The 26,789-nt window shown below is 43.6% G+C and overlaps 1 protein-coding gene across 24 annotated transcripts in view; it reads left to right on the top strand.

Moving 5' to 3' along the window:
* Positions 1–22,465, top strand: part of LOC142074915 (amyloid-beta A4 precursor protein-binding family A member 1-like) — a 278,116-nt gene extending 255,651 nt beyond the window's left edge. For 19 of the 24 annotated variants that reach the window (XM_075135902.1, XM_075135907.1, XM_075135886.1 and 16 more), the window contains 5 exons: positions 13,829–14,008; positions 14,784–14,996; positions 17,949–18,068; positions 18,713–18,853; positions 19,219–22,407. In XM_075135902.1, the coding sequence (XP_074992003.1) occupies positions 13,829–14,008; positions 14,784–14,996; positions 17,949–18,068; positions 18,713–18,853; positions 19,219–19,290 (726 nt within the window). In that variant the 3' untranslated portion in view covers positions 19,291–22,407. Of the gene's footprint in view, positions 1–13,828; positions 14,009–14,783; positions 14,997–16,800; positions 16,910–17,948; positions 18,069–18,712; positions 18,854–19,218 lie in introns of those variants that run through there. The other 5 variants (XM_075135906.1, XM_075135908.1, XM_075135909.1 and 2 more) reach the window with 5 other exon arrangements.
* Positions 22,466–26,789: the final 4,324 nt, after the last annotated feature.

Here is a 26,789-nt window from a genome sequence, read left to right as displayed (position 1 = left end):
ATATTTCATTGAGGTAGAAGAACTTGCTTTCTCTTTGCATGATGGAACCCTGTGTTTTACTTGCAAAGTCAGTATTTATAGAACTTCCTTTTTTTTCAAGTAAATTTAATACTTTCCTAGAGACAGTGAGGGGCAGATTCTAAAAGAACACTGTTGCCACAGCTTACATATACCAGCTCAGGATCTGTGAGAGTGAGCATCCATCAAAGCAGCTTATTTTCATAGGGAGCTTCCATTCCCTAGTGTTGCCACAAGGATTGCGGATATATGCCATAAAGGGGTGTTTTGGCTTTTTTTGTTTGTTTGGGTTTCCTTTTGATATGATGATGGAGTTCAGAAGGAGTAGCTGAAATTATTCCCCCCCCAAAAAAAAGCCCAATCAATAATGTTGGGAATTCCAATAGAGTGTCCTTTATAATTACAAAGTCTCTTTAAAATTCCATGGTTGCTGTTTAAATCAGGTGATGGTCATCTTCCTCTTCATTGTTATCAATTTGGGGCAAATGCCTTCTCAGACAGTTGTGGGTGTCCCATTCACACCCACTGTTACACTCACCCACTGTGGTGGGTTGACTTTGGCTGGCTGCCAGGTGCCCACCAACCCTCTCTCTCACTCTCCCTCCTCGGCGGGACAGGGGAAGAATATAAGACGAAAAACTCATGGGTCGAGATAAAGGCAGTTTAGTGAAGAAAAGCAAAGGTCGTGAGCAGAAGCAAAGCAAAGCAAAAAGATTTATTCTCTACTTCCCATCAGCAGGCGATGTCCAGACGCTTCCTGAGAAGTAGGGCCTCAGTACGTAGTGGTTGCTTTGAAAGACAAACACCTGAATAACGAATGCCTCCCCTCCTCCTCCTTTCTCTCAGCTTTTATTGCTGAGAATGACATCATATGGTATGGAATAGCCCTTTAGTCAGTTTGGGTCAGCTGTCCTGGCTATGTCCCCTCCCAACCTCTTGCCCACCCCCAGCCTACTGGCCTTTGGGGGCAGGGAGGGTTGGAGAGACAGCCTTGATGCTGTGCAAGCACTGCTCAGCAGTAGCCAAAGCATTGGTGTGTTATCAACGCTGTTCTAGCTACAAATACAAAGCACAGCACTATGATGAGGGCTGCTGTGGGGAAAGTTAGCTCCATCCCAGTCAGACCCAATACACCCACTCACACTAGCATCTTATCGTCTGTTCTCATCCAGGCCATTTTACCAAGCAGCCCCACAGAAGGCTGAGTTGTCTGTTATCAAACCTGATGTCCTGTCCTCACTAATTAAAACCCAAACATTTTGAGAAAGAAATATCAATGCCCATAACTTGTTGGTTTTATGTAGTTTGTTTTTTTTAAAAAAAATAAACTAAATAAGCAAGGGGCAAAATCATACACAAATACATCAAAATGAAGTTGGGAGATTGTTGTGGTTTAACCCCAGCCAGCAAAAATAAACCCCACACAGCCACTCGATCACTCCCCCTGGAGGGATGGGGGAGAGAATCGGGAGGGCACAAGTAGGAAAGCTCCCGGGTTGAGATAAAAACAGTTTAATAATTGAAATAAAACTAAGTAGAACAGTAATAATAACAATGAGAACAACAACAATAACAGAATACACAAAGCAGGCAATGCACAACACAAGCACTCACCGACCGCTGACCGCATGTCACGAACAGGGGGCGAGCCCCCCCACACACCTGGTTTTTATACTGAGCATGATGTCACATGGTATAGAATACCCCATTGGCCAGCTCGGTCCACCACCGTGTCTGTGCTCCCCCCTCCCGGTGCAAGCATCACCCAGCAACAGCCAAAGCATCAATGGGCCATCAACGCTCCTTTCACACCGAACCCAAAACACAGCACACCCCCCAGGCTACTGGGAAGAAAGTTAACCCTGTCCCAGCTGGAACCAGGACAGTATCCACCCCTTATTCTATACCATCTACATCATGCCCAGGTCTCACATTTTCCCATACATTCCAATTAGTCACCGCTACTTTTCCCTGCCTTTTGATATATACACACACAGAGATATCATTCCTTTAGTCCATGGGCCATCCCTCTAAAACGTCCGTTGAGTTCATTTAGTCCATGACTTCGGGTTCCACCTGTCATAACAGTCTTTCAGGGCAGGAGAGATGGTGTGTGGTGTTGGGCTCTTGCATGCGGAGGCCAGTTCTGGGCGCTCGTCCGGTTCTATCATTGTTGCACCTTGCTCAGTTTCATCGGAGTTCATCCTACATTAATCTGGGTGATTCTTACTGTAATACTGTTAATATGGCATATGGTAACCATAGAAGTGATGACATACAGTGCTATGTAATAACTAACATCGTACAATTCAGTTCATTGGCTATTTTCACCCAAAATTAAATCCCCTTGAGGTACACACCGGACCTCCCCATCCTTTCGCATCACCCACCAAGTGCACCCAGGTCCCTGAGCAAAAGCAATCCCACGGATGGGTTTTCCCTTGCCAGAGGCAGGAGTAACCCAGACCGTCTTCCCCAGCATATTTCTCATATGCACGACAGGGACTTTATCCCCCTCTACAGCACGTAAGGGTTTGGATTGGGCAGGGCCAGCTCGAGTGACAGATCCCCTGTTGTTGACTAACCAGGTGGCCTTTGCTAAATGTGTGTCCCAATGCTTGAATGTCCCACCGCCCATTGCCCTCAGTGTTGTCTTTAGCAGTCCATGGTATCGTTCGATTTTTCTGGAGGCTGGTGCATGGTAGGGGATGTGATAGACCCACTCAATGCCATGCTCTTTGGCCCAGGTGTCTATCAGGGCGTTTTGGAAGTGAGTCCCGTTGTCTGACTCAATTCTTTCTGGGGTGCCATGTCGCCATAGGACTTGTTTTTCAAGGCCCAGGATGGTGTTCCGGGCGGTGGCATGGGGCACAGGGTATGTTTCCAGCCATCCTGTGGTTACTTCTACCATGGTGAGCACATAGCGCTTGCCCTGTCGGGTTTGTGGGAGTGTGATATAATCAATCTGCCAAGCCTCCCCATATTTATATTTCAACCATCGTCCTCCATACCAAAGAGGCTTTACTCGCTTGGCCTGTTTGATTGCAGCACATGTTTCACATTCATGGATAACTTGTGCAATAGTGTCCATGGTCAAGTCCACCCCTCGATCATGAGCCCATCTATATGTTGCATCTCTCCCTTGGTGGCCTGAAGTGTCATGGGCCCACCGAGCTATAAATAATTCACCTTTATGTTGCCAGTCCAGATCTACCTGAGCTACTTCGATCTTGGCAGCCTGGTCCACCTGCTGGTTGTTTTGGTGCTCTTCACTGGCCCGACTCTTGGGTACGTGAGCATCTACGTGACAGTCAGGTTCTCTACCCGGGCAGCAATATCTTGCCACAATGCGGCAGCCCAGATGGGTTTACCTCTGCGCTGCCAGTTGTTCTGCTTCCACTGCTGCAACCACCCCCACAGGGCATTTGCCACCATCCATGAGTCAGTATAGAGATAAAGTACTGGCCATTTTTCTCATTCAGCAATGTTCAAGGCCAGCTGGATGGCTTTCACCTCTGCAAACTGACTCGATCCACCTTCTCCTTCAGCAGTTTCTGCAACTTGGCGTATAGGACTCCATACGGCAGCTTTCCACCTCCGATGTTTTCCCACAAGGCGACAGGACCCATCAGTGAACAGGGCATATTGCTTCTCGTTTTCTGGTAGTTTGTTATATGGTGGGGCCTCTTCAGCACGCGTCACCTCCTCCTCTGGGGATATTCCACAATCTTTGCCTTCTGGCCAGTTCGTGATCACCTCCAAGATTCCTGGGCGACTGGGGTTTCCTATTCGGGCCCGTTGTGTGATCAGGGCGACCCACTTACTCCACGTAGCATCGGTTGCATGATGTGTAGAGGGGACCCTCCCTTTGAACATCCAGCCCAGCACCGGCAGTCGGGGTGCCAGGAGGAGCTGTGCTTCAGTACCAACCACTTCCGAAGCAGCTCGAATCCCTTCATATGCTGCCAATATCTCCTTCTCAGTTGGAGTGTAGCGGGCCTCGGGTCCTCTGTATCCCCGACTCCAGAACCCTAAGGGTCGACCTCGAGTCTCCCCTGGTGCTTTCTGCCAGAGGCTCCAGGTAGGACCATTCTCCCCGGCTGCGGTGTAGAGCACATTCTTCACATCTTGTCCTGCCCGGACTGGCCCAAGGGCTACTGCCTGAACTATCTCCCGTTTAATTTGTTCAAAGGCTTGCCGTTGCTCAGGGCCCCATTTGAAGTCGTTCTTCTTCCTGGTCACGTGATAGAGAGGGCTTACGATCTGACTGTAATTTGGAATATGCATTCTCCAAAAACCCACAACGCCTAAGAAAGCTTGCGTTTCCTTTTTGTTAGTTGGTGGAGACATGGCTGTTATTTTATTGATCACATCTGTTGGGATCTGACGACGTCCATCTTGCCATTTTATTCCTAAAACCTGGATCTCCTGTGCAGGTCCCTTGACCTTACTTTGTTTTATGGCAAAGCCGGCCTTCAGAAGGATTTGGACTATTCTCTCCCCTTTCTCGAAAACTTCCTCTGCTGTGTTGCCCCACACAATGATGTCATCAATGTATTGCAGGTGTTCTGGAGCCTCACCCTGTTCCAGTGCAGTCTGGATTAGTCCATGGCAAATGGTAGGGCTGTGTTTCCACCCCTGGGGCAGTCGGTTCCAGGTGTACTGGACGCCCCTCCAAGTGAAAGCAAACTGTGGCCTGCACTCTGCCGCCAAAGGGATGGAGAAGAACGCATTAGCAATGTCAATGGTGGCGTACCACTTGGCTGCCTTTGACTCCAGTTCGTATTGGAGTTCTAGCATGTCCGGCACGGCAGCACTCAGTGGCGGCGTGACTTCGTTCAGGCCACGGTAGTCTACTGTTAGTCTCCACTCTCCATTGGACTTTCGCACTGGCCATATGGGACTGTTGAAGGGTGAGCGAGTCTTACTGATCACTCCTTGGCTCTCCAGTCGACGAATCAGCTCATGGATGGGGATCAGGGAGTCTCGGTTGGTGCGGTATTGTCGCCGGTGCACTGTTGTGGTAGCGATTGGTACCTGTTGTTCTTGGACCTTCAACAACCCCACAACAGAAGGGTCCTCCGAGAGACCGGGCAAGGTGGACAGCTGTTTAACTTCCTCCGTCTCCAGGGCAGCTATACCAAAAGCCCACCGATACCCTTTTGGGTCCTTAAAATACCCTCTCCTGAGGTAGTCTATGCCAAGGATGCAGGGAGCCTCTGGGCCAGTCACAATGGGGTGCTTCTGCGACTCATTCCCAGTTAGGCTCACTTCGGCCTCCAATACAGTTAACTCTTGGGATCCCCCTGTCCCTCCAGAAATACAAATGGGTTCTGCCCCTTTATAGCCTGATGGCATCAGGGTACACTGTGCACCAGTGTCTACGAGAGCCTTATATTCTTGTGGATCTGATGTGCTAGGCCATCGAATCCACACAGTCCAGTAAACCCGGTTGTCCCTTTCCTCCACCTGGCTGGAGGCAGGGCCCCTCTAGTCCTGGTCATCATATTCGCTATCCACTTCTTGTAAGTATGAGTCAGAAGTCCCTTTGTTAAGGTCGGAAGTGGAATCAGCCCTTCTACTCTGCCTGGGGAACTCACTGGGGACTGGAGCAGCAGTTTTCCTGGAAGAACCCCCTTTTGTGGTTGTTTTTCCGTGCAACTCATGTACCCATGCCTGTAGAGCTGAGGTAGGTTTTCCATCCCACTTCCTCATGTCCTCTCCGTGGTCACGCAGGTAAAACCACAGGGTGCCCCGGGGTGTGTACCCACGATGCCTCCTCTCTTGAGCAGAGGGACGCCTGCTCCTAATGGCTGAGACACTGGCCCGTGCAGGTGGGGAGCAGGACATATCCTCTTTGAGATGCTGGACCTCCTGAGACAGTTTCTCCACAGCAGAGACACAGGCCCGTAGGGAGGAAGAGAGACTTTCTTCATATTGCCGGAGTTGGCCAGCCAGTTCATCCACTGTTTGTTCCTCTCCATCTCTCCAGGTCGTTATTGCCAATGAGTTTGCATGTGACGCTGGTGCGCTCCGTACAAACTTCCGCCACATGGGTCGGGTGCATTTGACTTCATCTGGGTCTTTGGATAACTGCTCGTTGTTCAGGTCATCATAAATCACTTCCAGCACAGCTAATTCTCTCAGGTACTGGATACCTCTCTCCATGGTGGTCCACTTGCCTGGGTGACATATAACATCTTCCTTGAAGGGATACCTTTCCTTCACACCTGACAGGAGTCGCCTCCAGAGGCTGAGGACCTGTGCCCCTTGTCCAATCGCTTTGTCAATGCCCCCTTCCCTAGAAAGGGATCCCAGCTGCTTGGCTTCCCTACCCTCTAATTCCAGGCTACCGGCCCCGTTATCCCAGCATCGGAGCAGCCAGGTGACAACGTGCTCGCCTGGACGACAGCTGAAGTCTTTTCGCATATCTCGCAGCTCACCCAGGGATAGGGATCGGGTGGTCACCATCTCATTTACGGGTTCTGCCTCCTCCTCCTCCTGTTCTCCTGACGGCCCTGGTTCATCTTCATCCCTTACTAGACGAGCTGATTTTCTTGTGCATTTTCTTTTTTGTATAGGGACGACTGATACCGGCATGGGTTGGTTCTCTGTCGCAGGGGGCGGAGTAGCTGCCGTGCTTGCCCTGGGGGGTGAGGGAGCCACTGTGCTTGCCGTGGGGGGTGGGGTAGCCACAGGGCCTGTTGCTTTGTCATCAGCTGCAGAGACGTTTCCTTCCCCTTGTGGGTTCTGAGTGGTGTTAAACAGGGCTCGGTAGGCGTGGGCCAGGCCCCAGCACATTGTAGTGATTTGCGTCTCCCTAGAATGGCCAGGGTGACAGCATACTTCTTCCAAATATTCTACTAATTTTTCAGGGTTCTGCACTTGTTCAGGGGTAAAGTTCCAGAACACTGGGGGTGCCCATCGCCCTAGGCATTTGCCCATGCTATCCCACTCGCCCTGCCACTCATAACTATCCAGCCTTGGGGCAGATCTCTGGATGACATTCTTAAATTGCTTACTAACCTTGGATAAAACCACAACAATATTCCCAAGGAGTACCAATAGATGTATCTTAACTACCCAGGGATGTTCAAGGTACTGGCAAGTTATTTTAACAAAGGAGATGACATCATAGAGGAAGGTAGCGAGGGTGCCATTCTCTATTTCCTCCATAAAAAGTCTCTCGGAGGAAAAGGTATAATTGCTAATGGTCTCCATGAGGTGGTACCCGAAATGCAGAAACGGCTTCATTACGAATCCCAAATACCAAATAACCCCCAATGCCAGCGTTTTAGTAACAAATCTCCCAGGCAAAACATCATTAATCACGGCAGAGCACAACAGACTACAAAACCCAACTCCAATTTTTAACAGGTACAGTAAAAACAAGAGCATGGTGCAGAACAAATTAATATGCTACCATTTATAAATTCCTTAATATGCTCTAAATAATCTGTCGTTATCTCAACCCTTCGTTCCCCACGTTGGGCGCCAAAAAGGACTGTCGTGGTTTAACCCCAGCCAGCAAAAATAAACCCCACGCAGACGCTCGATCACCCCCCCTGGAGGGATGGGGGAGAGAATCGGGAGGGCACAAGTAGGAAAGCTCCCGGGTTGAGATAAAAACAGTTTAATAATTGAAATAAAACTAAGTAGAACAGTAATAATAACAATGAGAACAACAACAATAACAGAATACACAAAACACGCAATGCACAACGCAAGCACTCACCGACCGCCGACCGCGTGTCACGAACAGGGGGCGAGCCCCCACACACACCTGGTTTTTATACTGAGCATGATGTCACATGGTATAGAATACCCCATTGGCCAGCTGGGTCCACCACCCCGGCAGTGCTCCCCCCTCCCGGTGCAAGCATCACCCAGCAACAGCCAAAGCATCAATGGGCCATCAACCCTCCTTTCACACCGAACCCAAAACACAGCACACCCCCCAAGCTACTGGGAAGAAAGTTAACCCTGTCCCAGCTGGAACCAGGACAGAGATACAGAGTTGTCAGTCTTATAATCAGGTTAGTCCCAAATAAAATTATCTCACACAGTGCTATCTAATTGACAAGACAGCAAATTTCATTTATTGCTCAGCCCTCCAAATAGCATGATATTATGTCTCCATGGTGACCACCATGTTTATGCTGATCAGATGGTTCATATATAGGGAATCACTCCCATGTGAAAATTAATGCTTAGGCTACAGCAGTCATGCCAGTTAAGGCATCCTGCACAAATTACAGATGGTGAGGTAATAGCCTATTTCTACTTCTCGTGCCTTGCACCTCACTTAGGCTTCAAAAAGTCTTTGCAGTACAATTCAGAGTATATTAAACTAATTAATAAAAATTTAAGTGAAAATATTAATTTCTCACTATTGCCTTAAATGTCTTCAAAAATATTTGTAAGGTCTTCCAGATGGGAAAGTTTCCTTTAAGAAGTGTCTGGTTTTATGTATTTGGGAACCTGTTCTGAAGGCATCATGTTCATATAAATTCTGTGGTTGCAGGTACACATGCAACCTACTGCTGGGATTCTCAGTGTTTTTACTTTACTTTTTTAGAGGTAGTCCTCTACCAAACCAAATTTGTCAGAAAACCTTAAAGATTGATTTTTATGCAAAATAGCTTATAAGCCACTCTTCTTGTAATGCCCTTCATGAAATTGGTATGCAAATAGAAAGACTAGACTATGGGTTTTGTTGTTTTGGGGTGTTTTGGGTTTTGTTTGTTGGTTTTTTTCGGGGGGGGGGCACATCACTAGATTACTAGTGATCACATCACCTGATGTGCTGCCTAGTTTGGGGCTGTTGCTTCTGTATTTCAAATCACACATTTTGTATGTTACTGGACTCTCTCTCTCTCACTGGCCAGTTCAAAAAGTAAAGATCAACTTGTCAGATGCCAGAGGCAGTGGTTTCTTTTCTTTCAGAATATGATAGCCTTCCTGGATCTATTTCTCAGTATTTTCTTGGCTATTCAAAATGTGTGCTTCCATTAGAGGATTGTTGTCATTACCTTCTGTGGTTTGGTCAGATGATTTCATATTTGTGTCGGACACGATCCTTCCTGTGCCAGAAAATATTATCCTGGAAAGTACATGTCTGTAGGTCTAAAAAAAGCATTGATCACTTAATAGTCTGAACATATTCTGAGGATTTTCAGGACATGAGCGTTCCTCAGTCATAGAGTAGTTAAAAAATAGCTTATAAACATTCTAAAAAATCCAAATGAGTAGGAAAAAATATAACTCGGAAAGAGTTAAGATAGAAATGTATCTGTTAGCAGCGAAGAGATTTCCACTCTAAAGAGCTTGTAAATCCAATGGAGTAGTAGAGCCTCTTTTATATATCAGTCTCACATATTTCACTGTCATCTTTTCTTCTTCTGGGACAGCTGGGTATCTAGAAGTATTTATCCAGTTAAGCTGACTGTGATACGTCTTAAGCCTTCAAACGGGTGATGGCCAAAATGTGTCCCTGCTTGGAACTGTCCTTATCTTAAAAAAAATACGCAATAACAACAGATTTTCCAAGTGTAGTTGGCACTGGATATTCAGAACTGCTCAGCTCCTAAAACATGGCCAAATGCTGGGTGTCTAAATGGCAGTTGATCTCTTCTTGGATGTCCATCTCTGAATATACAAGTCCATATTTATCTCCTCTCTTGCAGATAGCGTGCTGAGCTAATGAGTTGCAGTGCACTCATCTTCTTGCCATATTGTTCTTGCCATCAAATTGTTTTGATTTGAAAGTTTGCAAAATAATGGAAGTCCAGACTCTGTGTGCTGTTGACCTTTTCAGTGCCAGCGATCATGTTTTTGTCATCAACAAGTTTAGAGCTAGCTTGAGTAGATATAAGGTACAAACAGTTTTTATTTTGGGATTTGGAACCTTTTCCTTACTGGGGCCTGAATTGGACTGCTTAGCTGTGTTCCTACATCCCCATCCTCTTTCCCTCCCCTTCCCCCTAACCAGAACTACACACCAGAGGGCAGTTTCATTCCACACTGTGACCAGCACCCCTACCACTTCACAGTGCTTCCTGCACCCAGCACTCTGGTTATGCACAGCACTGTTCCACACTCAGTTTCCTGCACTGCTCACATCAGCTCTGCACTCATGTCATGTTGCTTTCCACTTGTAAACAATATGTATATCATTCCAAGTTTACCTTGATCACCTCACAACAAAGGATTCCACTAGTCTGCTCTTTTCAGCTGTTTCCTTGCATGGCACGGAGATCAGAGCTTTCCCTTTACATGCCTTTGTTTTTCTACCCATCCCCACCTCTACCACCAGTAGCAGGTGGTACGAGCTAGAATCATAGATTCATAGAATGGTTTGGATTGGAAGGGACCTTTAAAGATCATCTAGTCCAACCCCCCTGCCATGGGCAGGGACATCTTTCACTAGATTAGCTTGCTCAAAGCCCCTTCCAACCTGACTTTGAACACTTCCAATGATGGGACATTGACACCCTGCCTCCTGACACCCTGCCCCTTGACCAATATTGGCAGCGTAGACAGACTGCCAACACCATGCCCTTGACCAGTATCGGCAGCGTAGACAGACTGCCAACACCCTGCCCCCTGACTGACATCGGCAGCGTAGGCAGGATGCCGCCCACATTATTCACGTAAGGTATGATTCTCTCAAATCACACTATCATTGGTGGAGCCATGGGGCGGCACGACTCTTACCCACATTCAAAAGGCATTTGCACAATTGGCTGTTGCTGCCAGATGACCCGGACACCAAGTGTCCCTGGCAGTCTACCAGAGCCATGGCATCGCTTATGATCCTGTGTTTGCTATTGGTGATCAGGTGAGTCGCCGTATGGGCGCGTTGTTGCTCATCTTTCCTACTGCCTCAGTAAAGCTTTGTTTTATAACATGTTGTCAGACTCCATTACCATTTGGATCACGGGCATCCACAACTTCTCTGGGCAACCTGTTCCAGTGTCTCACCACCCTCATTGTAAAAAAATTTCTTCCTTATATCTAATCTAAATCTACCCTCTCTCAGTTTAAAACTGTTGCCCCCTGTCCTGTCACTACAGGCCTTGGTAAAAAGTCTCTCTTCATCTTTCTTATAAGCCCCCTTTATATATTGAAAGGCCACAATAAGGTCTCCCCGCAGCTTTCTCTTCTCCAGGCTGAACAACCCCAACTCTCTCAGCCTTTCCTCATAGGAGAGGTGTTCCAGCCCTCTGATCATTTTTGTGGCCCTCCTCTGGACCCGCTCTAATAGGACACTAGGGACCCCAGAGCTGGATGCAGTACTCCAGGTGGGGTCTCACCAGAGCGGAGTAGAGGGGGAGAATCACCTCCCTCGACCTGCTGGCCACGCTTCTTTTGATGCAGCCCAGGATACGATTGGCTTTCTGGGCTGCAAGCCAATGTCCACTTGGACATTGAGCCGTTGACTGTAACTCTTTGGACATGGCTGTCCAGCCAATTACTTATCCATCTAACAGTCCCTCTGTCAAACCCATCTCTCTCCAATTTAGCAGCAAGACTGTTGTGGGGGAACGCACCAAAGGCCTTACAGAAGTCCAGGTAGATGACATCCGTAGCTCTTCCCTTGTCCACTGATGCAGTCCCTCCATTGTAGAAGGCCACTAGATTAGTCAGGCACGATTTGCCCTTGGTGAAGCCATGTTGGCTGTCTCTAATCACCTCCCTGTCTTTCATATGTTTCAACATAACTTCCAGGAGGATCTGTTCCATGATCTTACCGGGCACGGAGGTGAGGCTGACCAGTTGGTAGTTCCCAGGGTCCTCCTTATTACCTTTTTTAAAATGGGGTGCAATATTCCCTTTTCTCCCGTCACTAGAACAGCTCACAGAGAGTAATGCAGCAGTGAGGGGAAGCAACAAAACAGGCTGGGGACTGACTAGCTGGGGAGCAGCTCTGCTGAAAAGGCCCTGGGGGGGTCTTGGCAGACAGCAATGCTGAACATGAGCCAGCAGTGTGCCCTGGCAGCAAAGGCGGCCAACAGCATCCTGGGCTGGATTAAAAGGGACATAAGCAGTAAATTGCAGGAAATGATTCTTCCTCTCTACTCAACACTCATTAGACCACCTCTAGAATAACACGTCCAGTTTTGGCCCCCCCCAATACAGGAAAGGCATTGACAAACTGGAGTGAGTTCAGCAGAAGGCCATCAAGATGGTCAGGGGGCTGGAGCACTTGCCCTATGAGGAGAGGCTGAGGGAACAGGGCTTGTTCAGCCTGGAGAAGAGAAGGCTTCAGGGGGCCCTAACAGCAGCCTTCCAATATCCATGAGGAGATCATCAAGAAGACGGAGCCAGGCTCCTCACAGCGGTGCACGGTGGGAGTATGAGAGCTAACGGGCATACATTGAAACAAGAAAGGTTCAGACTGGATACAAGGAAAAACTTTTTCACCACGAGGACAGTCAAGCATTGGAACAGGCTGCCCAGAGAGGTTATATAGTCTGTCCCTGAAGATTTTCAATACCTGACTAAAAACCCTGAGTAACCTGGTCTGACCTCATAGCTGACTGCTTTGAACAGGAGGTTGGACTAGAGACCCTCTGAGGTCCCTTCCAACCTGAATGATTCTGGGATCGTGGACCACTTCCAGTCACATTAAGGGCTGGATCTGCTCAATGGACCAGTTGTTTCCACCCTTTCCATACTTTATCTGACAGTAACTTCAAACACGGTTGTGAGAATTTTAAAGGAAAGCATGGGCGAGAAGGAAGAGTAGGAAATACCATAGCATCATAGCATAGCTGAGGTGGGACAGCACCACTAGAGATTGTCTAGTTCAACCCCCCCTGCTCAAGCAGGGTCCACTAGAACAGGTTGCCCAGGACTGTGTCCAGTTGGGTTTTGAATATCTCTAAGGATGGAGACTCCAAAACCTCTCTGGACAACCTGTTCTGGTATTCAACCACACCCTCACAGTAAAAAAGTGTGTTCTTAGGTTTAAGTGGAATTTTCTGTGTTTCCGTTTGTGCCCATTGCCTCTTGTCCTGTCACTGGGCACCACTGAAAAGAGCCTGGCTCCATCTTCTTTACATCCTCCCATCAGCTATTTATACGTATTGATAAGTTCCCTCATGAGCCTTCTCTTCTCTAGGATGAACAGTCCCATCTCTCTCAGCCTCTCCACATATGTCAGATGCTCCAGTCCCTGAATCATCTTTGTGGCCCTTCTCTGGACTCTCTCCAGTATGTCCATGTCTCTCTTGTACTGGGGAGCCCAGAACTGGACACAGGACTCCAGGTCCTCACTAGTGCTGAGTAGAGGGGAAGGATCACCTCCCTCGAACTGCTGTCAACACTCTTCCTAATGCAGCCAAAGATACTTTTGACTTCTTTTAAAGGCCTTCCCATTATCTTTTAAAATGCTGGTTTGTGTTTTCTAGAAGGTGCTTTTATTTTTTATTGATGGCTTGACTTTGTGCCAGAAGTGAAAACTAGCACAGACGAGAGCTCAAGTTCTCCCTCTGCAGTCTCAATTTCAAGTAATGCAATGGGTATACCTTTATGTTAGCAGTAGTTAGCTGTGAACGGAAGGCTTTACTTGTGTTTCTTATGTGTAGTTACTTGTTCAGCTGGGTTCACTGCATGGGTGACTATGTTGACGTTCTGTTTTGCTTTTTTAATTATTACTTTAGGTTCATTTTTTTTTAATTTATTGCAGTTCCTTAACTTGTAGGCATAAACCATTTTGCAGCATGTTTATAACAGAGAAAGTGTCAGTGAATGAAACCGTTGGAATGTTTGATGTTCTTCTTTTCTTCTTTGGGAATTACTACAGGCACAGCTGATTGCACAGTCTATAGGTCAAGCATTTAGCGTGGCCTACCAGGAATTTCTGAGGGCAAATGGAATCAATCCAGAAGACCTAAGCCAGAAGGAATATAGTGACTTGCTCAATACCCAGGACATGTACAATGATGACCTGATTCATTTTTCCAAATCTGAAAACTGCAAAGATGTATGTCTCTGCTTTTTTTCCATAACACCATTAAGCTCATGTATCCTGAGTTCAGGCCTGTACTGGCAACAATTAGAAAGCTATTGGTGCTTCCAATAAATAACCTCACTGAGGTAATTTCTATCCTCCCCAGTAGGTTTATCCTGTGGGCAATTCTGTTTTAAGAGCAAGCAGTGAACCCTAAATTTATCAATAGTTGAATGATTTACTGTCTCTGTGTGTTCTTTTTACCAAACAATTTTCACATTTGAGGCATTACATGTCAGTGAAGTGAATATACAGTAGACAGTATAAAATTTTTGGAGGCACTGAGGTTGATAAGAGTGGTTGACCCCAGATTTTAAAAGGCTATATATTTGCTGCTGGTTTTATTAATAAAGATGAAGTAGTGTAACACTGCAACACATGGGTAATTGTTTCCGAAAACACAGTCACAAGTACTTTAAATCCCTCCCTGACTTAGTTCTGTCCACCAAAGTCCATCATGCCAGGGTTTCTTCTATACTAGCTCCCTCCAGCCATATGAACAGATGAGTTCTATTTGGGGGGGGATTTTGAATTAAACAAAATCTCTAGTTTTAATGTTATTTGATGCTTGAAGGCATTTGAACTGTGTTAAACTATATACCCTATTGTGTTTTGCCTTTGAATAAGAAAGGCATTTTGCAAATGAGAAGCCTGTGTTTGTTTATATGGAAACATATGGGGGGTGGGATCATCAGTTCCATAGATGAGAAAAAAGCTGTTGTTTGAAACTCTCTTTCTTATGATTCAGGTTTACATTGAAAAGCAAAAGGGAGAAATTCTAGGTGTAGTGATTGTGGAATCTGGCTGGGGATCCATTTTGCCTACAGTTATCATAGCCAACATGATGCACGGAGGACCAGCAGAGAAGTCTGGGAAACTAAATATAGGGGACCAGATCATGTCAATTAATGGGACCAGTTTGGTTGGCTTACCACTCTCAACATGCCAGAGCATTATAAAGGTACAGAGAATATTCCTGGATATTACATGTTTTAAAACCTTTATTGGAGTAGTGGGAGAGCAAAAAATATAGGACTATTTGCTGTTTGTTAACTCTGATCTTGTGCATTTTATAGCAGTTTCCTTTTGATGACCTTAAAGTAGAGGGCAAATTCTGTTTTACCTATTTTCTGAGCCCTAAGAAGGGAGCTATGCATTTAGCTGCTTAGACCAGGGCACGGTGCAGGAATTCAGGCCCCAAGGGAATATTTGGATCCAAAAGGAAGATGTCTATTACTATCTGGAGGCACCTAAACTTCATAGGACAGTCTGAGACATAGGTGCCTAAAATCTGCATTGGTGCAATTTTAGCCATTTAAATGATTCCTGTGATCTAGTTCCTAGAGAACTGAGTAATTTTTAAAAAAGCTTGGTTTTTTAAAACATATTTTAACATTTTTCTAAACTTTAAATTTAAAAGAAAAATTAAACATTTATTTTCTGTAGAAACAACTTGAGTGTATTGGAAAGTATAATGTTTCTTTGAACTTGGCTAAATGGTGGGATTTTTTAATTGGAAGAACTTTCTTTTAATTGACATGAGAGCATGTAAATGCAAAAAGCAGGCGAGTCAACTGGAAATTAAGAGCCTCTGGGGTAGATGCAATGTGCAAGAGAATGGGTATTTAAACAGCAAAGTTTCAGGAGGGGGAAAGATGCAACCTTTGAGAATGTTGGAAATTCAGCTAAATTGTCTTCTGGGTTACCTATTGAAATAGTCAATCACCACAGAACTGGTGCATATTGTAGCATGTAGACATGCAATGTAATGCTATATATGACTATAGAAATCCTTCCGTGTCCCTGCTGGCTAGTGGTGTTCTGCAGTAAAAAAATGTTTGTTTAGTAATTCACAAAATAAGTATGTCTTTGTTGCCCATGGATTCCTTTCTTAATGCTTGAACTAAAAAATTCGCTATAAAGATCTGATATTCTGGTTTCTGAAAATGTAAACACCGTGCACTGACAAGTAATAGATATTTAAGTCTCTGAGACCAACCATTCTGGATTCAGTGAATTCAAATGATATCTTGTGAATGCAGTATATTAAAACCTTGGTAACAGCACTCTTCTTTTTTTCTTGAAGCAGAAAAAACTCTTAAGTATCTCTGTGCCAACTTCAGTGGAACAAAGCTCACCACCCTTCATGTTATCAGCTTTGTCATGCTTGTTTCCTATCCCATATCAGTTTTATTTCTAAAACTGGTGTATGCTTTTCTCATACAGATGGACTTTTGCTGTGATGTGTTAAGAATCTTCTGTACTTTCTCAAAATGAAAACAATCAAAAAGCTAGCTTTGCTGTCTCCTGCCTTTAGAGGCCTTTCTACTCCTTTTTCATGGATACATGAGGCTGTTGCCAGAGGAACTGTTAGCCATTTATCTTTCTGTTAAGAAGGTAGTTGATGCATTTGCAGGTCTTTATAGCCATGCATCTAGAACTGTTTATGTAACATTTTTGGATAACACAAATGAACCCCCAAATGAAACATTAGTCACCCAAGTATATATTTCAATGTTACAGAAATATCCTAAGATTGCAAACTTTTTTAGTATGCTATAAGGACTCCTATGAAAAGATAAGCATTTTATATAGATGAGGAGAATATATTGCAAGTACTTCACATAAGGTTATTTTTAAATTAGAGATGTAAGCCTTGCTACTAATTGACTATAAACCATTTACAAACTGACAGATCTAGGAAGAAACTTTCCATATGTGATGTTTATTCCCTAATTGTATTATGCTACTTATGTCTTTTTCAGAAGCATCTGGTGCTAACCACTATCAGAAACAGATTCAGGGACTGTGCAACTGTCATGTCCAGGCAGTTAGAAGCATTGACTTTTCATCCGAGCAGAATGTCAGTCTCAAGTCAGTACCAAGTCTAGAGTTAGGCTCAACAAAATCAGCAGCAGTAAATTGCATGTAGAGACATCAGTATATTACCTTAGCTGTAATAGGAGTTATTTTTCTGAATGAAATCCTAATCTTATTGAAGTCAGTGGCAGGCAACCCATTGTTTTCAATGGGACCCGTATTTCACTTTATGCATATGAAAGAAATTCAAAAGCAGGCATCGGAATTGATAAATGTTAACATGATTGAAGCTTGAAGCTACCGTACTCTCTACATAGCATCTCTTTCCCATATGGGTTCTGTTTATTGAAGGCTAAATGTGTGTAAATGCAACATTTAAGAGTAATGTGTGTTCAGTTCTATATGTTGTATAGAAAAAAGTAATCTAACATTGGAGTTGGATTTATCTACAAGAAACAGCTCTGAATGCTTGAATATGTGTAATGGTCAGACTCTACAATTATCTCCACTTTTATGTTTGGGTTTTCCTTCTTCATTTAGTTCTTCTGGTAGCAAAGATTTAATGGCGAATGTGATAAATCCAGTTTAGAAGGGAGGGGTAATGTAAATGTGAGTATTGCTTATACAAGGACTTGATGTTTGCATTACAGAATTGAATATAACTACACCAGGAAAGCCACTTATTTGTAACTATCTATCTTAGCTGCATATTTTAAATTTCATTTCCCAGCTAGAATGTTTGGCAGTTTTCTGGTCAACTGCATAGACCTGCTTTTTATTTCCTTTGCTTCCTTTAGAACAATAATTTGTGTTCTCAAATGAAGAAATTGCCAACAGGAAGCTAGATTTCTTAAAACAACCACATGAGCTTCTTGACAAGAAGAGGTTTATACTGCATCATTCAATTCACTGAGCATCCTGTTGCTTGTGTCTGGTATTCAGGAATCCTGTTTCATAATGATAGTTCAAAGAACTGCTTATTCAGGGCTATTCCCATGTTAACATTCTAAGTATTGTTTTTCCTAGTGCTCATGTTAAATTGTTTCACCCCATCTTTGTCAGCATTTTTCATGGTGATGGTTATTTTTTGCAGGGTTTGAAAAACCAAGCCCAAGTTAAACTGAATGTAGTTAGATGTCCTCCGGTAACCACAGTCTTGATCAGGAGACCTGACCTCAGATACCAGTTAGGCTTCAGTGTACAGAATGGGATTGTAAGTAGCTTCCAGACCTTCTGGTGATGCTTTTACATATGTTAAAGTTTACATATGTAATGAATTGTATTTTTTCCCTCACTGCAGCAGGGGCTCAGTACACATTTTAAGTCTAAGATATAAAAGCTGAACTGGTCAAAGTTATTCATCTGACTTTTTCCCCAGTCAAAAGTAGGAAAAGAAACTTTATTTCATAGCTTTAGAATCAATCAGAGAAGTAAAAAGGCTGGTTTAGGTTAAAGAAACAAAAGTGTATGGAGAAGGCTGCTTTCAGTCTGTATCATTTGTGTCTCTGACCAAACCATTGTATATGATCTCAAAAGAAAGAGTCTGTCTTTGATTCTCTCTTAATGCAAGGCTTATGCACTTTGAACTTTTTGTAAACTATGGTTCTTCATACACTCTTAAATTTTCAAACCATGAAGTAACAAGTATAATACAGATAGCTTTTGGTGGATGGTTTCTTTTGCTTTTGGAAGACAATGTGTAGTACTCGATTGCTAATAAATGTTACTTTGAATCAGTGATCCACTACATTTTAGACTTTGTTGCAAACACATGTATTTAAATACTGAATTATCATTTGTGGTCAAAAGCCTCTGTTCCATATCAAAACTGTGATAATTTTGTCCTTTCCCTTCCAGATCTGTAGCCTTATGAGAGGAGGTATAGCAGAGCGAGGAGGAGTGCGAGTTGGCCATCGTATCATTGAAATCAATGGGCAGAGTGTTGTAGCAACACCTCATGAGAAAATTGTTCACATTCTCTCAAATGCTGTTGGTGAGGTAGGAGCAAGCAGTGTGCCTGGACAGTATTGCATATTTCATCATCATTGCCTGTTTTGGGTTGTTACTGTTCAAACATAAATGCTAGAAGTGAGAGTGAGAACCACCAAGGTTTTTCTTATTATTGAAGTGCCCACAACTTCAGATAGATAAAATTGAGATGGTTGGTAGATACTCAACACCTTAGAGAATCCTTTTTCCCCAGACCTTAGTATGGATATGAAAATTCTCAGGCTTTCCTTTTCCCTTCTGTCCTATGTTACCTCAGCTAGTTTCTTCCCTAGTGCTCCCTAGGCTATGGACACTCATGTTTTTGGTAGCATGCCTAATAGGAGTATTGATTAACACGTCTTATTACCTTCTAGATTCATATGAAGACCATGCCAGCTGCTATGTACAGACTGTTGACTGCACAAGAGCAACCAGTTTATATCTAAGGCTGACACCTCACCTTCACAACATGCACGAAGGATAGTTTTCCTCATTACTGCTTCTGTTTCTAGTGCTGCGTTTGTGTCCACAGATACATTTCTCTCTCTCCCCAACATTTGCTGTGTATAGAGGGGGAGGGAAAATATAGCCATGAGACTTTTTGGTTGCATCTCTATACAAGTAAAGCTTTATGCAACTCCACACACAGAGTAAATAGCAGCAGCAGTGTCCATGGTAAGATTCACAAAAAGACGACTTACATGCCTATGAAGAATGAGTAACTGATGCTGTCATAAAACCCATTGTTCAAATGCACACCCTTTAATTTCTGTTCTTCAGGATAGTAGAACCCCAAAAGGTGCTCCATGAGTTGGTACAGATAATGCAATTTTGACATGTTTCAGCAAATAATTCAGGAGATGTTATTTTTTGCAGTTGGGTCCCCCAGGTTTCTAATTTTTAAAATACTTGTTTTTCAAATGCAATGTGTCTTTTACATGCCCATTTCAGAGGTTAAATGAGGGGGGAGGGGAGTGATATCTAAATATCCAGCAAGAGTAATATTGAGGGGCTCTGCTGAGAAGCTATACATTCTAAGCTCTTAATTACAGATTTGGTGCACACAACTGTGTGCTTGTGTATATTGACATTTTTAAATTGTGCTTGATATTTATGAAGCTTGAAAATAATAGGTCTGCACACTGTTCTAAGTAATTTTGTTACACTGAGCCAGTTTAAAAGTATTTTTTGTTGAAAGACGTCTAGTTTTTATTGACATTTTTCTTTAGACATAGATAAATGGGAGAAGTAAAGGTAAGGTGGGAATAAATTTATTTATTTATTTTGTTATATAAGTTAATTTGTGATTTGTTTTTCCATATGACACTTAGAGGATGTGTGAATACTATATGGATTTGTATGAAGAAGAAATGTAGATATGCATGAAATGCAGGATTTGACTGGTCTATAACTTATATCAGGGACAAAGGGGAAAAACAGTAAAAGAATAAAGCAGCTGATGGCTCTTTTTCCTCAAGAAGAAAACATTCCATTTTGTGTAGCTACATTCTGTCCATACTGCATACTGCTGTTTACACTGAATTTGAACCATATATTTAGACCAGACTGATGCCTTGAATTTTCTGAAAGCAACAGTTTCTGCCATGTCTTATTGTGATATAAAGGCTCAGTGTGATTAAAAACAAGACCAGAACACATATGGGGAAAAAAAAATCCCATCCTTTTTGCTTGAAAATGGTGTGATGCTTATAGCCATAGTTTCTCAGTTACTGTGGAATGGACTGTGCAGTGCATTGTGTTTGGAGACTAGTAATGATACCTGGATTTTATTCCAGAGATTTCATGGACGTGTGTGTACACATGCACACTTCTGTTGATGAGAGCCATGAAAACTCTAGTTTTATCTGAGCACTTGGTTTCCATCTGTGGTCAGAGGTTTATTGTTGCCTTTCAGAAACCACGGACATACATGGGCTGAACAGAGAGAGAGAGAGAAAATAAGCTTTATATTTCAATGGGCAGTAAGGGAGATAATGGAACGAAGCATAAGCTATTGTTATTGCATAATTTAATCTCGATCTCTGGAATAGCAGATTTTGCAAGCAAATGGTATTAGTATTCCAGGCTAGTATTTACCTCTGCTATCAGACTGATGTAAATAGATTGTGAATGACTTGTGATTGGAGTTTTTAATTGTAGACATCTGGCTTATGGAGATCATTTGAAATTTTTCATAACTTCTTATAAATATAGTAATCTATCTAAATATGGTATATTATATATAATATATTATGATATATTATATATGATATATATATTATCTATCTATATATGATATATATACTATTTAGTAGGTTATATACAGTGCAGCCTTTCCATAAGTTGCCTGAGGAAACTCAACAGTCTTGAAGACAGTTATCACACTTCTGATTCCTGCTGTGTTTTACACCCCCAACTTCAATTGTTGTTTTTGTGGTTCTGTCCAACTCATGTTGAGGGGTCTTCCCACTGACTTCAGTGGGAGATGAAGAAAACCTAAGCACACAAAAAATTGAATCATTAAAAACAAGGCTGTTTTCCTGCAATCAAGCTTATACCTAGTTATAAGCACCTGAGTACCTAACCTGTTAACTTCATGGTGAACAGATGCTTAAAGCTAAGCGTGTGAATGCTTGTAGGATTGGAGCCTAGTGAAGAATCTTCATTGTTCCAATTAATTGTAATATGTGTATAAGATTTATACACTGGGAAGTTTCCAGTGTGCACTCCTGATAATTCTTGTAAACAATCCCACCAGATGTGGGATTTTACAAGAAAAATGAGCTCAAAAGGAATAATTGGCAATTTCCTACAGTAGTGCAGTAGTTTATTAGATTAGATGTGTGAATTCTTCATGGATTCAAAAGAATAAACTGCCATTTTACATTCCTCCTTCTGTAAAAGGTCTGAAAAGTTTTTTTCCTCTTCACTGTTTCATACATTCTTATTAATGCTTCAATGTTTACATTAAGGATGAAACATCCTTTTTATTTTTATTAGCAAGTTTCCCCACTTGTTTTGAATCTTGTTTTGATTTGAGATTTGGTTGGAATTTCCAGATTTGTTTTGTTTTGTGTGTTTTTTCCTTAATTTTCTAAATGAAAACAGTTTCTGAAGATGGCAATGTGCATGAGATCTCTTGTACATATTTTGTGCAGTGCCTAGACTCTCTTGTATTATTGTTCTGTAAAAAGGTTGAATAGGAATTATTATGAAGTATTGGGAAAAGTATAGTATCGTATTTGTAACAATATTGTTCTTTGTAAACACTGAACTTGGTGATCTCTCTCTTTATATATATAAATGAGCCTAGAATGTGAGCCTGCACATCTGAATGTAATTCCTCTGATGTTTTTTGTCACAGGTCTTTGACCCTTTCTCTGTAATGGAGCTGCAATGGTTTCATTTGGGGGGGGGAGGAGTTTGGGCTGAGGGGGAGTTGCCATCTATTTTGTTGTGATGTATTTACTGTGCTACATTCCTTTATTTAGCAGAGCACTAATGTCTATAAGAATTGCAACAATAAAATACAGAACAAAAATACCTCAGACAAGGCTGAGAGTTTGCTGATAATAATTTAGGAAGTGACTTGCCAAAACTGAATGAATGTATGCTAAGAAGGTGTCCAAATTTCTCTTCTGCCACTTAGTTTGCAGTAATGTATATGTGCATCTGCAGAATCAAACACATAATATTAACTATGTATTTAAAACAGCATTGTTTTAGGGTAATAAATGACACAACTGCTCGTAAATTATATCAATTACTTAGCTAAGGTTGTGTCCCAGCTTTCATTTTTAATTCTTGCCACATGTGGATCTTTCCATAAATATGTTCACTATTTAAATATGCAATGCATATGGCAGAAATGTTATTTCACTGTCTAACTTTAAATATGTTTTTCACTTCGAAAACAGTGTGGTGGGTTGACCCTGGCCAGCAGCAAAACACCCACCCACAATCTCGCTCATTCCCCTCTCCTGTGGGATGGGGAGAAAACAGAAGGAAGTCAAGAAGACTCATGGATTGAGATAATAACAATTTAAAAGGGAAAGCAAAAGCTGCACGCGCAAGCAAAGCAAATAGAGGAATTCATTCACTGCTTCCCTTCAGCAGGCAGATGTCCAGCCACTTCCTGGAAAACAGGGCCTCAGTACGTGTAACAATTGCTTGGGAAGACAAACGCCATAACCACAAATGCCCCCCCTTCCTCCTCCTTTCCCTGAGCTTTTACTGCTGAGCATGACATCATATGGTATGGAATAGCTCTTTGGTCAGTTTGGGTCATCTGTCTCAGCTGTGTTCCCTCCCAACCTCTTGCCCACCCCCAGTCTACTTGCTGGGGGCAGGGGGGGAGAAAAACTTGATGCTGTGCAAGCACTGCTCAGCAATAGCCAAAACACTGCTGTGTTATCAACAATGTTTTAGCCACAAATGCAAAGCATAGTACCATACAGGCTGCTATGAAGAAAGTTAACTCCATCCCATACAGACCCAGTACAAACAGCTTCTTTCCTATATTACTAATCACTAATCTAGCAGCCTTCTATGATGGACTGACTGCATCAGTGGACAAGGGAAGAGCTACGGATGTCATCTACCTGGACTTCTGTAAGGCCTTTGGTGCGTTCCCCCACAACAGTCTTGCTGCTAAATTGGAGAGAGATGGGTTTGACAGAGGGACTGTTAGATGGATAAGTAATTGGCTGGACAGCCGTGTCCAAAGAGTTACAGTCAACGGCTCAATGTCCAAGTGGACATTGGCTTGCAGCCCAGAAAGCCAATCGTATCCTGGGCTGCATCAAAAGAAGCGTGGCCAGCAGGTCGAGGGAGGTGATTCTCCCCCTCTACTCCGCTCTGGTGAGACCCCACCTGGAGTACTGCATCCAGCTCTGGGGTCCCTAGTGTCCTATTAGAGCGGGTCCAGAGGAGGGCCACAAAAATGATCAGAGGGCTGGAACACCTCTCCTATGAGGAAAGGCTGAGAGAGTTGGGGTTGTTCAGCCTGGAGAAGAGAAAGCTGCGGGGAGACCTTATTGTGGCCTTTCAATATATAAAGGGGGCTTATAAGAAAGATGAAGAGAGACTTTTTACCAAGGCCTGTAGTGACAGGACAGGGGGCAACAGTTTTAAACTGAGAGAGGGTAGATTTAGATTAGATATAAGGAAGAAATTTTTTTACAATGAGGGTGGTGAGACACTGGAACAGGCTGCCCAGAGAAGTTGTGGATGCCCGTGATCGTTGGCAGTGTTCAAGGTCTGGTTGGAAGGGGCTTTGAGCAAGCTAATCTAATGAAAGATGTCCCTGCCCACTAGATGATCTTTGAAGGTCCCTTCCAACGCAAACCATTGTATGATTCTATGATTATAATTCTTAAACCACTATTCTCTTTCCAAAGTCTTCAGTATGATATATTCTAAACACCTAACAAATTGAATAAAAACCATCTAGTTGTAATACGTTTGTCCTTACAGCAAATCCTGGGACTGCCTGCGTGAAGACTGAAAAATATTTTTATTATGATAGGTTGACTTAAAAACAACATGGTAATATTGGAAAATTATTTATGCAGAAAGATTCTGATATTATAAAAAATAAGATCTTTTTAAAGCATAAGAAGAACATAGAGAACACCCACAGAATTTAAATTCAGGGGCACATAGAATTCATGGAGCATGCACATCATACCAATGCAGGCTGAGAAATTAAAGGGATGACTGGTGAATATTTCTAGCTCTGACATCAATAGAACTTTTAAATTTCTTGTGCCTCATGAGAAGGAATATGAAGTATATCAAGCAAGAGTCAACAGGGGAGTATTTCCTTATCAAAGTTTTCATAGAACCACAGGTTGCGTTAGGGGCAGACCAAATCTGTTAGCCCAATAGAGGCAAGGGTGCTGCAGCTCCAGGTCCAACCAGTAGAGAGGCTGAGCATGTATCCCCAGCAGACACACAAATACACATATACAATACATACACACACACAAACATACACACGCATATATATATATATGGCCAGCCTCACAGATAAACACAGACATACTCAGCACTCACGCAAACACAAAGAGCACCAATGGCCTCATCCTGTTCCTCTCTCTAGTAGTTCAATATGAAGGTCCACTAGTGGGAATATATACATATTTCCAATGTGGATCCCGCCAGTAGCTGGGCTCACACACTCAGTCTGCCCAGTAGGTGCCCCTGGATCCCAGTCTCCCCAGTTGCTGGCACCTGGGCATATAAGCTCCCTAGGCTGCAGTCCCACTCCAGTTGCTGGTACAAACGTGTACACACACACACGCACACAGAGATTTCTGGAAGTTGGCCAGGACTCTCCAAGTCCCTCTGGTAGCCAGCTCCTGTGGTATTGCCCTTAGACACACACACATGCCTGGCTCCCAGGCTATTTCACCTACTCACTGGCTAGTCCAGCTTGATCTTCACTAGCACTCACACACTCACTCGCACACCTGCTCTCACTCTGGTTGCTGGCACACAGGCCCTCCGACCTCTGGTTTGATTCCAGGTGGTGGCACTCAGACCTCCATACACACAAACGCACACAAATCAGAGAGCCCTCCCTCACTCAGGAAAAGAGTTAGAAAGGAATTTAATAAGAAGATAGGACAGACTGAACTGATCAGGTGCAGGGCACGGCCAGACAAGCATACTGACCAGCAAACTATTATAAATGCGACAGGCCCTTTTTATCCCCTTATCCCTCTATTTTCCCACACTTGTTCCTCCCTAAACCTACTTGATACCTCCGTTTCCCTGCCTTCGGTGGTTCCTCTAAACATCTGTCATGGTTTAACCTGAGCCAGCAACAAAACCCCACGCAGCCACTCGCTCACCCACTGCCTCCAGTAGGATGGGGGAGAGAATCAGGAGGGCACAAGAAGGAAAACTCGTGGGTTGAGATAAAAACAGTTTAATAATTGAAATAAAGTACAACAGTAATAATAACAATGATACAATGACAATAACAGAATATACAAAGCAGGTGATACACAATGCAACTGCTTACCACTCGCCGACCGACGCCCCGCGTGTCCCGAACCGTGAGAGCCCCCCTTTCCGGCACCACGCCTCCTAATTTTATACTGACCATGACGTCACATGGTATGGAATACCCCATTGGCCAGCTGGGTCAACCACCCCGGCTATGCTCCCCCCACCAGCTTCCCATGCACCTGGCACAGCATGGGAAGCCGAAAAGTCCCCAGTGCAAGCACCACTCAGCAACAACCAGAACATCAATGGGCCATCAACGCTCCTCTCATACCAAACCCAAAACACAGCACACCCCCCAAGCTACTGGGAAGAAAGTTAACTCTGTCCCAGCCGGGACCAGGACAGTATCCACCCCTTATTCTATACCATCTACATCACGACCAGGTCTCACATTTTCCCATACATTCCAATTAGTCATCACCACCTTTCCTGCCTTTTGATATATACACACACAGAGATATCATTCCCTTAGTCCATGGGCCATCCCTCTAAAATGTCCATTGAGTTCATTTAGTCCATGACTTTGGGCTCCATCTGTCATAACCGTCCTTCAGGGCAGGAGAGATGGTGTGTGGTGTTGGGCTGTTGCATCCTGAAGCCAGTTCTGATTCCATTATTGCTGCGCTCGTCCGGTTCTATCATCATTACACTTTGCTCAGTTTCATCGGAGTTCATCCTACATTAATCTGGGTGATTCTTACTGCAATACCATTGATATGGCATATAGCAACCATAGAAGCGATGATATACAGTATTATATAGCAATTAACATCATACAATCCAGTTCAATAGCTATTCTCACCCAAAATCAAATCCCCTTGAGGTACACACCGGACTTCCCCATCCTTTCGCATCACCCACCAAGTGCACCCAGGTCCTTGAGCAAAAGCAATCCCACGAATGGGTTTTCCCTTGCCAGAGGCAGGAG

The sequence above is a fragment of the Calonectris borealis genome, chromosome W, assembly GCF_964195595.1.
Source record: "Calonectris borealis chromosome W, bCalBor7.hap1.2, whole genome shotgun sequence".
NCBI classification, from domain to species: Eukaryota; Metazoa; Chordata; class Aves; order Procellariiformes; family Procellariidae; genus Calonectris; species Calonectris borealis.
The sequence above is the reverse complement of the archived record's forward strand: the minus strand, read 5'-3'. Positions and strand labels throughout refer to the sequence as shown.